The sequence below is a fragment of the Mytilus californianus genome, unplaced genomic scaffold (assembly GCF_021869535.1).
Source record: "Mytilus californianus isolate M0D057914Y unplaced genomic scaffold, xbMytCali1.0.p SCAF_5, whole genome shotgun sequence".
In the NCBI taxonomy this organism is placed as follows: domain Eukaryota; kingdom Metazoa; phylum Mollusca; class Bivalvia; order Mytilida; family Mytilidae; genus Mytilus; species Mytilus californianus.
Genome location: NW_026262701.1, coordinates 120242359 through 120259395, shown reverse-complemented (window position 1 = coordinate 120259395; position 17037 = coordinate 120242359). Strand labels below are relative to the sequence as shown.

At 32.5% G+C, this 17037-nt stretch overlaps 1 protein-coding gene across 1 annotated transcript; it reads right to left on the bottom strand.

Annotated features, from left to right (window-relative positions):
* Nucleotides 1-3222: 3222 nt before the first annotated feature.
* Nucleotides 3223-7552, bottom strand: LOC127700905 (transcriptional repressor scratch 2-like). The gene is made up of 2 exons (XM_052204622.1): nt 6980-7552; nt 3223-5959 (listed from the first exon to the last, which is right to left on the bottom strand). The coding sequence occupies exons 1-2, from the start codon at nt 7143-7145 to the stop codon at nt 5199-5201; spliced, it is 927 nt and encodes a 308-aa protein (XP_052060582.1). The 5' UTR covers nt 7146-7552; the 3' UTR covers nt 3223-5198.
* Nucleotides 7553-17037: the final 9485 nt, after the last annotated feature.

Genomic DNA, 17037 nt, shown 5'->3' with positions numbered 1-17037 from the left:
TATCGTCGTTTCTGACTAGTTTGCATATCTTGTCTTTACAGATCATGTTTGCTGCATACAGTTTCTTTGTCTTCTAAAATTATTGCAAAAAAAAACACAAAAAGGGTAAAAAATCGTAGTTTTAGGGCAATTGCTCCCAGAAGTTTCCACTACCTTAATTTTTTTGTAGATCTTGTCTTATACACCAATTTGCTGTTTACAACTTTTTATATTTACTACAGTTCTGCAAAACAACGGGTAAAAATCGTCAGATTTTCTCTATCTAAAATGGTTTTCAAAATAGTTATTAACAGTTATAGCATTTTAAGTTTTTTTTTCAATTTTTAGCCTTGGCAGTAATGTTGGTTGGCCGGCTGGATTATTCGACATATATTTCAACTATATACCCCAAGAATGATTGTGGCCAATTTTGGTTCAATTTGGCCCTGCAGTTTCAGAGCCAAATATTTGTGTAAAAGTTAATGGAAGACGGATGCCTTGAGTGGTAGCAGAAGCTCATTTTTGCCCTTTGGGTAAGGTGAGCTTAAAATAATTATGATTATATTTCCAGATACAATCAATTCAAAAGTTATTAAATAGATCTACAAATGATGAGAAGTATTTAAAAAAGCGTCGAAAAATTAATTTTTTCCCCTTCATACTCTTAATTCTCGAAATCTGTCCACATGATTCTGTTTAAAAATGATAAATCATTGCTGTGAACAGTTTTTCTTCTATGAAAATATACGGGGATCACCGGATATGTTTTGTTTTCATTAGAAATCAATTAGTCTTGACGTATAGAGTAAAAAAGAGTGTAAATTACCAAAAAGTAAAATAACAAAAATACAGAACTACAAAACTACATTGAAAATTCAAAACGGAAAGTTCCTTACCCAATGGCAAAATCAAAAGCTCAAACACTGTCATATTCCTGACTTGGTACATGCATTTCCTTATGTAGAAAATGGTAAGCGTATAACATTGCTGTCATAACGATGTTACACATTGCTGTCGTAACGATGTTACACATTGCTGTCATAACGTTGTTACACAGCAAATCTCAAGTGTGCAAGTTTTCTCTTATAACACGATAACTTAAATGATTTAGACAGCAATCCGTCGACCACATTAACAAAGACAATTTTTTCAAAAATCTATTCCGACATAGAATTCTTTAAGATAATAGAAATTGAGACAGATCAGCCGCCAGATGGAATTTCAATATTCCTTGGCGGGAAATGATAGCACTATATAGTTCATAAGAAATATGAAAATATTAATTTATAAATTTGGTAAGTCCAAAGCGCTTTTCTATATTTACCTTCATCAGGTATACGCCAATACTAATACCCAAAAATTGATTTGTTAAGGATATATATCATCATAAGGGACATAAAAATGTTACCCCAATCCACCTTAGCCTTGTCTTTGACAGGGGGAGTTGGAACTTTGTTTCTTGATAATTTATTAAAATTATAAAATTTAACATGTTTAAGAAACGTGCGTCATAATTCATGTCAGTACCAAAGCATTGACTACTGAGCCGATGTTACACTCAGGGACTAGCAATCCACCAGCAGCGGTGTCGATCCAGTGCTAGGAATGAAAATAAAACTTTACAATTTTAGCCTTCATTTACTTTAGGTGACCAAGTCGTTACTAAATTAACCTTTACTCATAAATCAAATCAGAACCAAAGCTCTGACTACTAAGTTGATGATACAAGATGTAATGAGAGACACAATTGTATCGGAACGGAAAAATATCACGACTTTGGAATATTTGTCAGATATGCATTTGAGATGCAAAAGTTAAATATAAAAAGTATTGGGTTACATGGTAGCTAAATTTATTTCGTCTTTTACGAAAAAAATGCTGAAAATGTTACCAAGGATTAAGGAAAATTTAAAATGTTAGTACTGAACATCTATAACTGTAGACGTGTTTACAGTTGCTTCTCATTCCTAAGACACCAGCTTTAACAGGTGAACTAAGTGTCTCCAAGCCAAGAGCCTGTAATTCAGTTGTTGTCGTTGGTTCATGTCTGTCATATTTGTTTTTCGCTAATGATTTTGTTAGGAATCAGACCGTTTTTTTCTGTTTGAATTTAACACATTTTGTCTTGTCGAGGTTTCTTGTAGTTGACTATACGGTATGTGTTTTGATCATTGTCGAAAGCTGTATTGTGACCTATTGATGTTTAAAAGTTACATCCACATTTAGAAAATTGAGGATGGTGTCTCATTTGCCGTTATACTACATCTATGTTTATTTTGTTAACAAGGTTAACACAAGAACATTAATGTTGCTAAGAAGGTTGATTTTCAATCTAACACCTGGTCAGAACGCCCGGCAACCAACATGGCCTCCAAAGAGGAAATGTTTTACGTCGGACATTATGGGACAGTACACAAATAATATATCCACTGAAAAAAATTAAACCTTATCAAACCATCATCTAAAGATTATGTAGTTTCAAAAATTAAACAGATAATGTGGCCTTCTTAAAGAGAACATACTTTCAATGGTCCGCACTCGTATGTGACCTTCTTTAAGAGAACATACTTTCAATGGTCCGCACTCGTATGTGGCCTTCTTTAAGAGAACATACTTTCAATGGTCCGCACTCGTATGTGGCCTTCTTTAAGAGAACATACTTTCAATGGTCCGCACTCGTATGTGACCTTCTTTAAGAGAACATACTTTCAATGGTCCGCACTCGTATGTGGCCTTCTTTAAGATAACATACTTTCAATGGTCCGCACTCGTATATGGCCTTCTTTAAGAGGGTCTTAATGGGGGTACCTTCATGGCGAATAACGGTAAAAAAATCTTGCCAAATGACGTTAACGGTAATTTTTGGTGCATGACGATAAAATGTACTCTTTCTCTCAGACAATAAAACAATCGACTGATTTTGACGAATCACGTTAATTTTTTTCCAAATATAACGGTAACGATAATTATTTGAGACCTCTGACGAATCACGATAAGGATATTTTGACGAATCACGGTACAATTTTAACCAATTTGACGCTAACGGTAGGCGAAAATGACCGTTTGACGCCTGACGGTAAAGGGCATTCCTACCCTCCTTTAACAGAACATACTTTCAATGGTCCGTACACGTATGCATAGATATCAGGTGAAAGATACATGATCCTCAGAATTTTATCTTAACTTTTGAAAATACTGCGTTGTACTGTAGAAACACTCAATGTTCAAATAAAGATAAAAACATAATTCTAATAAATTTATTTTCAGCAAGTAACACAGAAAAATGCTATTTGTAATACTGACCGTTCTCACTATTGCACAAGAATGTGTAAAAATCTAAAAATTCATTAAACAAAACTGTGTTAAAGCTAAAGGATTTGTAAAAAAATCTAAAATCATTTAACAAAGCCATGTTATAGCTACAAAAATTGCACTTGGATACAACATAACAGTATATACAATGCTATAAGCACATATCTCTCAAAAGCACTAGTTACAACAATGATAAAATGATCAGATTTAAAAATATCCATGTCGTTTCCTGCAACTTGCAAGTAGAATTTCATTGATCAAAAAGGTTATAACCAAATATTACTTCAAACAATTACAAAATAAGTTTTTTTTAAGTTTAAAATATATCATGGTGATAGTTGTGAACAATTGTTGCGAGAAGACTGACATGTGAAAAAATAAAATCTAAATTTTCAATTAAATATAAGTGTTTATGTAACAATACTGGCCACATGTCCCATCATAGTTTTGTAACTGAATATCGATACTGCTATCGAAACAACGAGACAGCTGAAAAAGATACTGCCTCGGAAACACGCCCTATTACCAGCTATTGGTACTGCATCTGCAGTAAATAACACAAGTCAAAATCCCTTGTTTTGCAATGGCAATCGGAACAATATACACAAATCTGCCGCACACGGTAGCAAACACAATTGTGTTTAATGTCATTGAATCGGGAACACAGATAATATAATTTGTATCAACCGTAATGAAAGCCGGCAATAGGGTCTGGGAAAGAAATTCGTTTGTTTCTTCGCATATCTAAAACAAAATATTAAAAAGAAACAATACAAGGGGTTTGAAATACAATACAGGGAATTTAGAATAAAAGAGAATAGTAGAAACATATTTTGAAATGATTCATCCATTGCTTTCAGACATAAGAAGTTGTATTACTTTCAATTACTTTAATAACAATTTATTTGAACGAAGCAGAGTAGTGAGCTGTAACAATGATGTTACTTCTATTTTCTCCTTCAAAAGACAGGCTTAATTATTTGTATGCTTAGACTTCTCACACATTGTTACTTAAACACTATAATTTGATTGGCACAATGGATTAATAACAATTATCTAACAATAAATAAAATCAAGATCAATATACAAAGCGTTTAGGTAGTAATTGGTTTAAAATTGAAAATAACTAGTGTGCAAATTTTTTACAGTATAAAAGGAGAAAACTATAAATATGATTAAATTCAATGATAAAATTAATAAATACTACCTCAAATATTTAATTGGTGTTGTGCAGTGCACAATCGTAATGTTAAAAAATATGAACATGTAATTTTTGGGCGAATGAATGGTATTTATATCATAAACAAATCAAAGAAAATATGAATGAATGAATAAATAAATGAAGGTATGGAGGAAGGAAAGAAAGTGAACGATCGAACGAACATATAAATGAATGAATGAATGAATGAATGAATGAATGAAAAGAAGGAAGTGATGAACGAACGAACGAACGTATGAATGAATGAATGAATGAATGAATGAATGAATGTCTACGCTATTTTCGTTGATGACTTCTATAAAAGGTTTTCTAAAACTAGATATATATTCAGTATAAAAGTAAGTATCTAAAATAGAGGACATATGTGCATATTTGGTAACAAGAAAACAACTTCATAAATATAAATACTTCATGGTAAGAAAGCTTATAGTGCAAAAATATGCTTGGTGAAATATACAGGTGCAAAATACATTACACAACCTTGGAATGAGGACACAAACTTCTATTCAAAACTATCCTAGGAAATATATATTTACATTTCCATTATTCCATAGTTTTAGTTCAACATTTCCGATTTAATAATGACATTTAATATTCAGCAAAGCATTTACCTTCATTCTTCATTTTAGTCCTGTATGTATTTATGTCAGTATGACTATCATAATTTCTCAGAAAGGTTTATAGTAAATTAACAAGAGCTATTCGAGTTTTCAAATTCATAAGTATCTCTAACCGAACTTGAATCAGACAAACATTCGCTTCCATCTTTTATGCATGCGGATTCATAATGTTTATTTAAGTACGACTTTAAAGCAAACGATTTGTTACATCTTTTACATGTATAATGTTTAAAAGCTGAATGAGTCTGCATGTGAGCTCTAAGATTGGACCTATCTGCGAATGCTTTCCCGCAGTGGGCACAGCCAAACGGTTTCTCTCCAGTATGCGATCTTCTGTGACCTTGAAGAAGCCATGGCCGTGAAAACGATTTGTTGCATATGTCACATGTATGTTTAAGATTATGTGTTAGAATATGCATTGACAATGCTGGCATGCTTACGTAGACCTTGTCACAGTGAGGACATTTCTTAGCTGACTGACTGTCGATACTTCTGTGTGTCTGTTTATGGCGGGAAAGATTTGATGACGTGGCGTAGTCCTTACCGCATTCATTGCAGGTATACCGTTGCCTGGTTACCTTCTCAATGGATTTTCGCCTGGAACGTCCATCGCTTATGAAAAAAGAATCATAAGTATAACCGATGGTTATCCCCCCATTTTCAATGTCGTCAACAAAAATTTGAGGAGATGGTGATGTCACAAGTGATATATTTTCTGTTTCTACACTTTTGCATGAAGAAACTTCGGGTTCAGAAATTCGACCAGATTCATCCGGGATATTTGCCTTTTGCTGTAGTGATGACGGAATAGCAATGTCTTGAATGTAGCCTGAAAATAAATCAATGTCAATAACAGATACATTTACCGTTAAGATGCGTTCCCAATATATATTAAGCCGTATCACAGTGCCGTAATAATTCTTACTAGAAACTTACATGAAGGTTTTTCTCCTTCACTAACTTTGTTCAACGTACTTTAAAAGGGAGAATAAACTTAGGGGCAAACACCATCAGTCGAATAAAAACAAACTTTCTAAAAAAGAAAAACCGCAAAAAGACAACAAGCAGTCATCACAATACTATGCAGATACTAGTAAGCAAATATTGGGCAACACGAACCAACCATAAACTAGGATTGAAATCAGGTGCTTTGCACATTCTAAGATAAGAGGTTCCTTATCCGCATCTGTCACTAAATGAGTATATTCGCGTTCATGTGATTTTTTTCATTATCATTAGGGGGTGAATGCGACATACCGTTCCCTTAAAAAGTATGCATTGTTAGATAATTAGTTACTTAGTATTATCAATAACATAAATACTGGCTTGAATTCAGCAGACTAACGGCCGACAAATATTATGAAATTATACAACTCTTTGGACTCGATGAAATGTATGTAATAAAAAAAATATATAAGCATGGTCATTCATACAGTTGTTTAAAATATTATGAATATTATATTAAATCGATAGATTCGGGGTTAAAACAAAAAAAAAGCATCGTTAAAGTCATTTGCAGGAAATAGATTTACCACACAAACCAAAATGAACAAAATATTTAACTTCCAGTCGTCAGTTTTTCTCTTTTTTTTTTCTTTTTATTTCGAACATTTGATAATAATAATAATAATAATAATAATAAATAAATAACAACATCGATATAAAATAATATGGATAAGATATGGTGATTGTTTTGATTCATGACACAAAATCCTCAAACACGGTCTTGACAAAACCAAAACCAAATAAACAGTAGTTTTATTTTAGTACAAATGTTTTATATTCGCAATATTTTTTAATAATGAGCTTTGAAAATGTATTTGAAGTCTATACAATCAGACGTACTTACCATTATTTAATCTGACTGTTAATGGCTGTATACTCGGCGTGAATGGAACCACAGCCTTTATACTCTCCAAAGAATCATCGTATACCGCTCGTAACCTCTGGTAATGGTAATTAGATACTCTCTCGTGATGATCAACTTTTTTCTTTACCAAAAACGACTTTGGCATGATGAAATTTAGATTTACCACTGTGTATATATATTTTCTACAGCACTTTTGTCTTCATTCATTTTTATGTTCCCTTTTTATATATACTTTTTAACTTGGCATAACATCTGTCTTTTATTCACAAGAAAAGACTTTTCAAACAATTCCTTCAGATCGATTTAGAATTGATTTAGTGTACATAATTTCCAGCTTCTTGTATAAATAACGGTTTAAGTAGTTATTTTACATTTTCATAATAGAAACCGTTATTCTCCGTTAGTGGGTTGACAATCATCTGGTTCTATACCAAACCAGTCGCTTTTAAATACTCGAGACAACCCTGCATCCGAATTAACGAATCACCGCTCACAATGCATCATTTTGGCATGAATAATTAAGTTTAGGGAACAATAGAACTATTTGACAAATATAAACAACAACCGATTCCATGTTTGGAGTTTAACAGATGAACGAATCCGCCCCGTCAGCTGCGTTCTAAAATGTATCGTTGACATTCTATTTGGATGTCTTTATTATATTTTAGGCAAGCATGCGTACATAGCACTGTGTCGCGTGCCGGGTACAACAGAACCAATGAGAGTATAAAGTTTTTCTTAAATTGTATAAAACATTATAACAAAGAATTAGTAGCAAGGTGTCAAATTGAGTATGTTTAAATATACTTTAAAAATATCAATATCAGTTTGAAAAGCAACAGGCGATAGATGTTTTTCCGTGTGATATGATCGATACAGGTAAAAATCAATAAGACAACAGGTACAAAATCTACAGGTTGTAAAAAAGAGAAAACAATATAAAAGATGAATTATTTATCTGAACTATAGAATTGAAGCCGATCAGGATGAAATTGTACGCTTCGACACCTGTCTTTGTATCATTTATTTATAAGGCAACTAAAATTCAATTATACTTTTATTTGCGTAATTATGTGAAAATGTCCTGCAAAAACTTGTAGCATACGGTGAATAGGAGATTGATTGTATTTCAATGCAAGTTGATAATTCGAGCGTAAACTTGTCGTAAGAAATATTGTTGCAATTGTTATTAAAGCACCAACATGATTTCCAAATTGATGTTAAAATTATATTTTACATATGATATGTTCGGTTCCGTATATCAAAAAAAAATAATGATAAAGACAATTTTACCATGCCTCATGATTCCAGGCGGTTATGTGAATATACAAACTAGATGCTACTCTAAGAATGAAATCCTTGCGCCTTGAGTACATTTAAAAATAGTGAAAATTATGAATATATTGCCATAAATAACCGATAAAATGCAAAGATTTTCTGTTGTGTCTTATAGTCATAATTATAGTGTATAGCCGGCTATGTACATGTTTACTAATCTTCTGTTTTAAATATGATTTTCAGTTATTATATTTTATATTATTTACACCCATATAAGTATCCTTGATCTTAATTTGTTGATAGCTGGCGTATATCATGTAGTTTCTTATATCAGACAAATTTCGTTTATTTAGCAATTTTAATATTTTTATTACAAAAGCTTAATGACATTTTGAAAGTTATTAGCGTCTATTTTTTTGCGAAAATTTCTGTTGCATAAAACAAATTGTTTGTTATGCTCTCCAGCTTCGGACCTTATTTGTCCTTTCAAATGTTTTTATTCGAGCGTCACTGATGAGTCTTTTATATACGAAACGCACGTCTGGTATACAAAATATAAGCCTGGTATCTTTGATGAGTTTTGTTACAAATATAAGCTGGTTAACAATATCTATATACACTGTTTGTATGTTCTGTATTTCAATTTTCTTTGTGTGTTCAATATACGTTTTCGCGTTCAATTGCGATGTTCGTTATTTGTTTTCACGTGCAGTATTATGAATAGTTTTCTATATTTTTCGAAAATGTTCAATGAAATTCTCGATCCGTGCATTTTTTTTTTGTATAAGTTTATGTCTTCCCTTTGTATATTCGTTTTTCATTTGTTGTCCCCATGTATTCCTGATAGGTTACTAAGTTATTAAGTATAGTAATAACAATAACGGTACCAATTTATCTGCACTAGATGCGCATTTCGAAAATCAATGTCTCTTCAGTGATGCTCGAGGCCAAAATATTTGAAAAACTAGTGATTAAGTATAGTTTATTTATCTCCGTGTATGTTGTGATTAAGTATCTTTATCTCCGTGTACGTTCTGATTAAGTATCTTTATCTCCGTGTATGTTGTGATTAAATATCTTTATCTCCGTGTACGGTGTGATTAAGTATCTTTATCTCCGTGTACGTTGTGATTAAGTATCTTTATCTCCGCGTATGTTGTGATTACATATCTTTATCTCCGTGTATGTTGTGATTAAAACCTTTATCTCCGTGTATGTTGTGATTAAATATCTTTATCTCCGTGTATGTTGTGATTAAGTATCTTTATCTCCGTGTATGTTGTGATTAAATATATTTATCTTCGTGAATGTTGTGATTAAATATCGTTATATCCGTGTATGTTGTGACTAAGTATCTATCTCCGTGTATGTTGTGATTAAGTATCTTTATCTCCGTGTATGTTTTGATTAAATATATTTATCTTCGTGTATGTTGTGATTAAATATCGTTATCTCCGTGTATGTTGTGACTAAGTATCTATCTCCGTGTATGTTGTGATTATATATCGTTACCTCCGTGTATATGTCGTGATAAAGTATATTTTTCTCCGTGTATGTTGTGATTAAGTATCTTTATCTCCGCGTATATTGTGATTAAATATCTTTATCTCCGTGTATGTTGTGATTAAATATCTTTATCTCCGTATATGTTGTGATTAAATATCTTTATCTTCGTGTATGTTGTGATTAAGTATCTTTATCTCCGTGTATGTTGTGATTAAATATCTTTATCTCCGCGTATATTGTGAGTAGATATCTTTATCTCCGTGTATGTTATGACTAAGTATCTATCTCCGTGTATGTTGTGATTATATATCGTTACCTCCGTATATGTCGTGATAGAGTATATTATTCCCCGTTAATTATATGATTAAGCTGTCGTATTTTTGTACTATTTGTGCACTTTTTGAAGTTTTTTTCAGAAGCATGTTGCACATACGTACTGAAATAGGTACTATATATAGCAATATTATTTAACTATCTGCATTGTCATGGCATGTTTGGTATATACGTATTCTGAAATGTTATACATTGTTTATGTATTTTTTGTACATTTTCTAAAGCAGTTTTATTCAAGCATTATGTTGTTATACAACTATTTGTATTATCTGCGAATCAGAAAAAAAGGATTAGAATGCTTTGATCATCCGTTTTTTCTGTGCATGTTTTGTTAAGCAATTCATTTTGTCAGTACAGATTCAGCGTATAAATTGTAATCTTCATTGATCGTGAGTGTGTTGCATACAAATTTTATTTCTACTTACATGCATCGATTTGATCTAGGACCAGCGGTCTATTAAGGGCAGACTTATTTGAGTTTCAATAAAATTAAGTAAAGAATGCTTTCATTATTTTTTTTTATTTTTGGAGGAGACAGGTTTATTCTATGAATGATACACATCTATGAAAGGAACAGGTGTGAGACTGGGGGATAGAAAAAAATGGAGAGAAAAAAAAACAATGTATTAATTCTATTTTTCTTAACCTCATATTTAGGTTTTTTATCTTGACGTTGTCGACGAGATTTTCTGTCAATTTTTTTTTCAAATTATCCTTACTGAGGCGCAGACATGATCGATTACAAGGACTATAAAAATTTAAGAACATCCTTGAAAGAATTTGTTTTATCTTTTAATTAATGAACACGTTTTGTAACTCGCAAACTGAAACACTTTTCAGATGCTATACAAGCATAGACTTTATGGATTTCAAGTTTTTTAAAGCTTCAATTGTTGTTTTTACGTTCATCAAGTGGAAATTTTAACGATTTAAACATGTTAATACCGAAGCAATCACACACCTGTATAGCGAAATATTCTTTAGTTTTATTATCATGCAATCAATTATTTATTAAACAAAAGCCTTCGTTTACCAATAAATATCAAGCAAAAGTTTTGTGAAACATTTTATACAAGAACCATTACGAAAACAAACATTTACAAGTTTAATTGATTATCTTATTGGTTGGTTGGTTTTATGTGAAATTTATGTGCGGAACCTAATTTGATTCTTTTACTTCCAAATTAGGAAATAAATATACATTTTATTCTCTTTTCTACGCAGCCATCTTCGCTAGTCATACATGGGCTACATCGTAACCTTCGTCTAGCAAAGATGCTGCGCAGCAAACTAAGCCATCCCTTCTCAAACTGAGTGCGACATATTCAAAAGGCGTGATGTCATTGTCATTTACTACTTGTAATTCAAGTTATGAAGCAGGTCTAATTATATATACTGAGTAAAAAAGTTTAGCAACATATATTTTGACTTACAAAAAAAAAATTTACGAAGTTGAGTTTTTACTGTTTTTTGTTTTTTTTTTCAGTTAAGAATATGCATCTTATTGTTTATTTTCTTTGTTATAATAATTTATTATTACGTTACATATGTTGCTAAACTATTTTTACTCAGTATATGTATTATCCTTTATTTCAAGAGAGAGATGTAATAAACACAATCGTTGATAACTTGAGCAGAAAACAACACAAACTCATTAGAACGGTTACTCTAGAATAGTAAAAAGTTCCGAGTTCAGTGCTGCCATCTATCGGGTTGCTCATGGCAACTAAAATCCGAAGATCAAGACTCAATGATACCGGGCTTTAAACCTCGGTAAACTATTGTCACCTTAATTCATAATTTCGTAATTCAGAAGCGCGTTTCGTCTGCATAGAACCCATCAGTGGCGCTCAAATTCAAAACAGTTGGAACTTAGAAAATCCATGACAAAATAAAGTATGTATTCACGTATTAAAGAGCATTGACAGCAGTAAAACGTTGTAATAACTTTGTAAGCTTAAGTTCCTGGAAGAACTTTTTCTCTCTCCTTTTCATATGACATTACTTGAAAAACCAAAAGCCTCATATATCTTGTAACATGAACAAAACCGAAATGTAGTATTTAACATGTAGGGCAAACTGGACGTGAATTTTTCAAACGAACACAGGAACATCTATACCGCTTCCGCAGACTAAGAAATTCAAAAGATTAATTTACCAACATTAACTTAAACACAAACACAATTATTAAAATTATCAAATTTCAAACCACTCAAACAGTCCATAAACAATCAGGACAATCACATAAACAGTTTGAAGATTCCCGTAATATTTGCGAACTGTCTTGGTTTAAACGACTACAGACAGCGTATCATCTAGGTCTAAATAACAATATCATGGACCAAGGGAACATATCTAACTCATGGCAATCACATTAACCGCTATCAACGAAGTAAACATCGTTCTAATTTAACACTTGATGATTTTTTATCTATATTTAAAAACAATGGTAGACATCAATTATTATGCAAACTGAATCAAATACCAATTAGTAAATTACATAATATTTATAACGAGTGTGATACAATATCGTTTTTTAGTCCAAAATATGAGTGTACACGGATTATTACAGCTTTTTGTCACCATAGACTGTTCCCTCAAATTGACAAACCTGAAGATCATAAAAAGTATTTTCTAAAATAAAATGCATTAATAGAGGTATTGATTTTATTAATTTGTCTAGTATTTTTCATGACTCTACCGTTCAAAACGTTATACCTCCATAGTTTGATAACATTGAGCCACCTATAATTTCTTATTCGTATAAAAAAAAAACAGGAGAAGTTTAATTTTTAATTATACGTCAGTTCCATCAGACGTCAGTATAGAAAATAATGCTCCTTCAACATGTGACTGTGAAACATCGAAGTTTATATATGATACATATGGCCATGTAATTAAAAGGGACATCAACATCGTTCAAGACCGTGAGGTTATAAACTTTCTGAAAAAGGGACCAAAGTATCGTCCACCGTCTAAAATAAATTGAGAAGAGTGTCGTCAGAATATTAGAGATGCTCTTTCATCCTATTGTAAAAAATGGTGTAAACGGAAGAAATCTGACAAAAAGTCAGTTGATTCGTATTTGAATAAATGTATGAATATTGTTGATATTCGCATATCATATTTCGGAAATAATTTAGAGATAAATAAAAGAGTAAGTAATACGCCCATTTCTAGGATTAGAAACAAAATGCAAGTACTATCAAAGGGTTTTGTGTGGTCGTTCCGGCCGACAAAGCAGCCAACAATGTGGTGGTGGTATGACGTAAATACTACACGGAAGTCCTTAAGAATGAAATTATACATTCAACTACATTCAAGGCCGTACGCTCCACAGAGAGTCATATAGTAAATAATCATGTCACTACAACAGCTCGGCTTAAGGCTTCCTCTGAACATTTGAAGGTCTCCACTATTTATTGGTTACCTAAACTACACAAAAAACCCGTAAAATATCGTTTCATCTCGGCCTGTAGTAAGTGTTCTACTACTAATATTTCGGTGCTTTTAACGAGTTCCTTAACTACTCTCAAAGAACTTATCGTTAATTTTTGTAATAAAACTTATGAAAACAGTGGAATGAACAATTTTTGGAGTGTAAAAAAAATCTTTGGATGTTTTAGATAAATGACGTGCTTTTGATGGTCCTTTTGATTAGGTTGACAGTTTTGACTTTTCCACTCTTTATACTACACTTCCACACAATATTATCACACAAAAGTTTTCCTATCTAATTATATGGTCGTTTGATATCTGGTTGCAAATTTATTTGCTGCAACTCATATAAAGCCTTATTCTCTAATGAGAAAAGTAAATATAATAGGCATACTTACTGGAGGTGTGATGAGATGATTAAAGCACTAAATTTTCTCCTTGACAACATTTATGTACGTTTCGGCAATAGAATTTATCGACAGATTGTAGGTATTTCTATGGGCACCAATTGTGCCCCTTTAATAGCAGACTTGTACCTTTACTGCCATGAATCACATTGTATGTCCAAACTCAGTAAAGAACCTTCTGAATAAAATTTAATTGATGAATTCAACAACACTTACCGTTATCTTGATGATATTTTTTCGTTAAATATTCAAGAATTCCCCAACTATACTGCTGAAATTTACCCAAAGGAACTTACTTTAAATAAATCTAATATCAACAGCAATAACTGTCCTTTCCTGGATTTAGATAGTTCAGTATTACACCAGAAACTACACAACATAAATGTGTCCATAGTACACGGATGCCCCACTCGCACTATCATTTTCTATGTTCAGTGGACCGTGAAATTTGGGTCAAAACTCTAATTTGGCATTAAAATTAGAAAGATCATATCATAGGGAACATGTGTACTAAGTTTAACACATTTTAAAGAAAAACTTTAACCTGAAGCGGGACAGACGGACGGACGGACGGACGAACGAACGGACGCACAGACCAGAAAACATAATTCCCCTTCTACTATCGTAGGTAGGGCATAAAAATTTACGACGAGAGGGATGATTTTTCTTTCCCTGTTAATTTTCCCTTTTTGGACGGTGATGTTCCCATGGCACCGTCTTACGGTGTTTATATATCCCAACTCGTTCGCTATGCTCGTGTCTGTAGTGACGTTTTGGATTCTAATGAGCGTAATCTATGTATTACTAGTAAATAATAAGTCAGGGATTTCGTTACCACAAATTACTTAAAACCTTTACTAAATTCTTTCATAGATACAAAGATTTGGTCTGCAAGTTTATCTGTAGGTGTAGAAAACTTATTTCAAACGGAATAGCACATCCTAAATTTTACGGTGATGCTATAAACCGATCACGGAAATTTAGAAACGATCCGTTAAATTAAATCTTTGAATATTGTTTTTTGTGGTATAAATATTGATTTTATTATCAGTAAATTAAAACCATACTAAATAATACACATATGTACTTTCGTGACGGTACTACAATCTGTCGATACCTATAGTTTGGCATTGCACAAGGTCATGTTTTTCTCTGACTGTTAATGACGTCTTTACACTAAATCCATTGGGTTTTGGGTGTGTACAGATTGATATTTTAGTCTTAGATACATGATTTTTTTCATTAGTTGTTATAGCCTTTGAACTAGCTGTCAGTAACTGCGAGTACTCTCAGATCTGTACTTGGTGTCTTTTTGTTTTTGGGATGTAGGCGTACCCGTCCGCATCCACTCTGTGTTTCTGTTATATGTATTTCTAGGCCTTTTTCAACTGATGTTTATAGTTTGTTCTTATGTTGTACTGTTACACCACTGTCCTAGGTTAGGGGAGGGTTGAATGCTCACAAACACGTTTAACTCCGCCACATTCTTTATGTGCCTGTCCCAAGTCAGGAGCCTGTAGTTCAGTGGTTGTCATTTGTTCATGTCTGTCATATTTGTTTTTCGTAAATTATTTTGTTATGAATTAGGCCGTTAGTTTTCTCAATTGAATTGTTTCATATTTTTCATGTCGGGGCCTTTTATAGCTGACCATACGGTAAGGATTTTTGTCATTGTTGAAGGCAGTACGGTTGCCTATAGCTGCTCACATCCACTTCATTTGAACTTTGGTGGATAGTTGTCTCATTGGCAAGCATACCACATCTCCTTATTCTTATTTAGAACGATACCAAAAGGAGTATGTAAGTTTCTTTTGATTCTTCCTTCAAATTCACTATGAATTCTAGTTAATACATTGGAAGATAACAAGACGCTGTCGCCAGTCATGATGTCTATTGCAAACATATCCACCAGTCTTATAAGGTGACCGACCAATATATCAAGTATGTTGATAATGTCTATTTAAGAGAACTGGTCTCGTCTATATAACTTGAGAAGATATGATATCGATCTGATTAAAATTCAGATCTATTGCACTTTGCTAACTCTTATGAGCATAACAAAATCAGAGATCTATCTTTTAATTAGATTGATTTTGGATCAAAATTGAAAAAAAGACAACAACAAAAAAAAAAGTTGATCTAATCCTTTAAGATGGGTGATTACAACCAGTGAGTATGACCCAATTGTTCCGACGATGACGACACTATAGAATGAGGAGTACTTGTGTACAAGGTAGACAATTAAAATAGTTTCATACAAGTGCCTGAGGATAGAACTTTGTTTGATTTATTTTTAGATTCAAGATCTATTTATAAAACCATCTATAGTTTTGAGTTTCACAGTAATCCTGCAGTTTAAAAGAAGAAGATGTGGTATAATGCCAATGAGACACCTACTATCCTAGATTCCACAAGAATTCAAATGAAGTGGATGTAAGCAATTTTCTTTTTCTGTTGGCTTGTTTTAATGATCACAGAACAACCGATTTTAGAAAGTAGTTGGCAGACGACGCAATATAATGTTATTTGTATCGACACTTCTGTAATATTAGCATCGTCAAGTAGAGTCAAATTTAGGCAACATTAGTTTACAAATGTTCAAATCTCATAAATCGATTAAGATGATATTTGTTTAGGTAACCAACCAGAATGTCAGAAGTGGATTAAGAAGATACAATTCATGATAACAAACATAACTCTTTGGAGTAGTTTTTGTGCAAGGAGCACAAGGAAGATCCATCATTGTTCAAAGGTATATAATACCAACCTATGATTGTTCAAGATTTCCTCTTGAAGATCCATCATTGTTTAAAGGTATATAATACCAACCTATGATTGTTCAAGATTTCCTCTTGAAGATCCATCATTGGTTAAAGGTATATAATACCAACGTATGATTGTTCAAGATTTCCTCTTGAAGATCCATCATTGGTTAAAGGAATATAATACCAACGTATGCTTGTTCAAGATTTCCTCTTGAAGATCCATCATTGGTTAAAGGTATATAATACCAACGTATGCTTGTTCAAGATTTCCTCTTGAAGATCCATCATTGGTTAAAGGTATATAATACCA

Bases quoted from the DNA above. Each gene is read 5' to 3' on its own strand.
- LOC127700905 (XM_052204622.1), bottom strand. From the start codon at position 7,145: ATGCCAAAGTCGTTTTTGGTAAAGAAAAAAGTTGATCATCACGAGAGA. The intron at 5,960-6,979 runs GTAAGTACGTCT...ATTTATTTTCAG, and splicing joins AACAGTCAGATTAAATAATG to GCTACATTCAAGACATTGCT.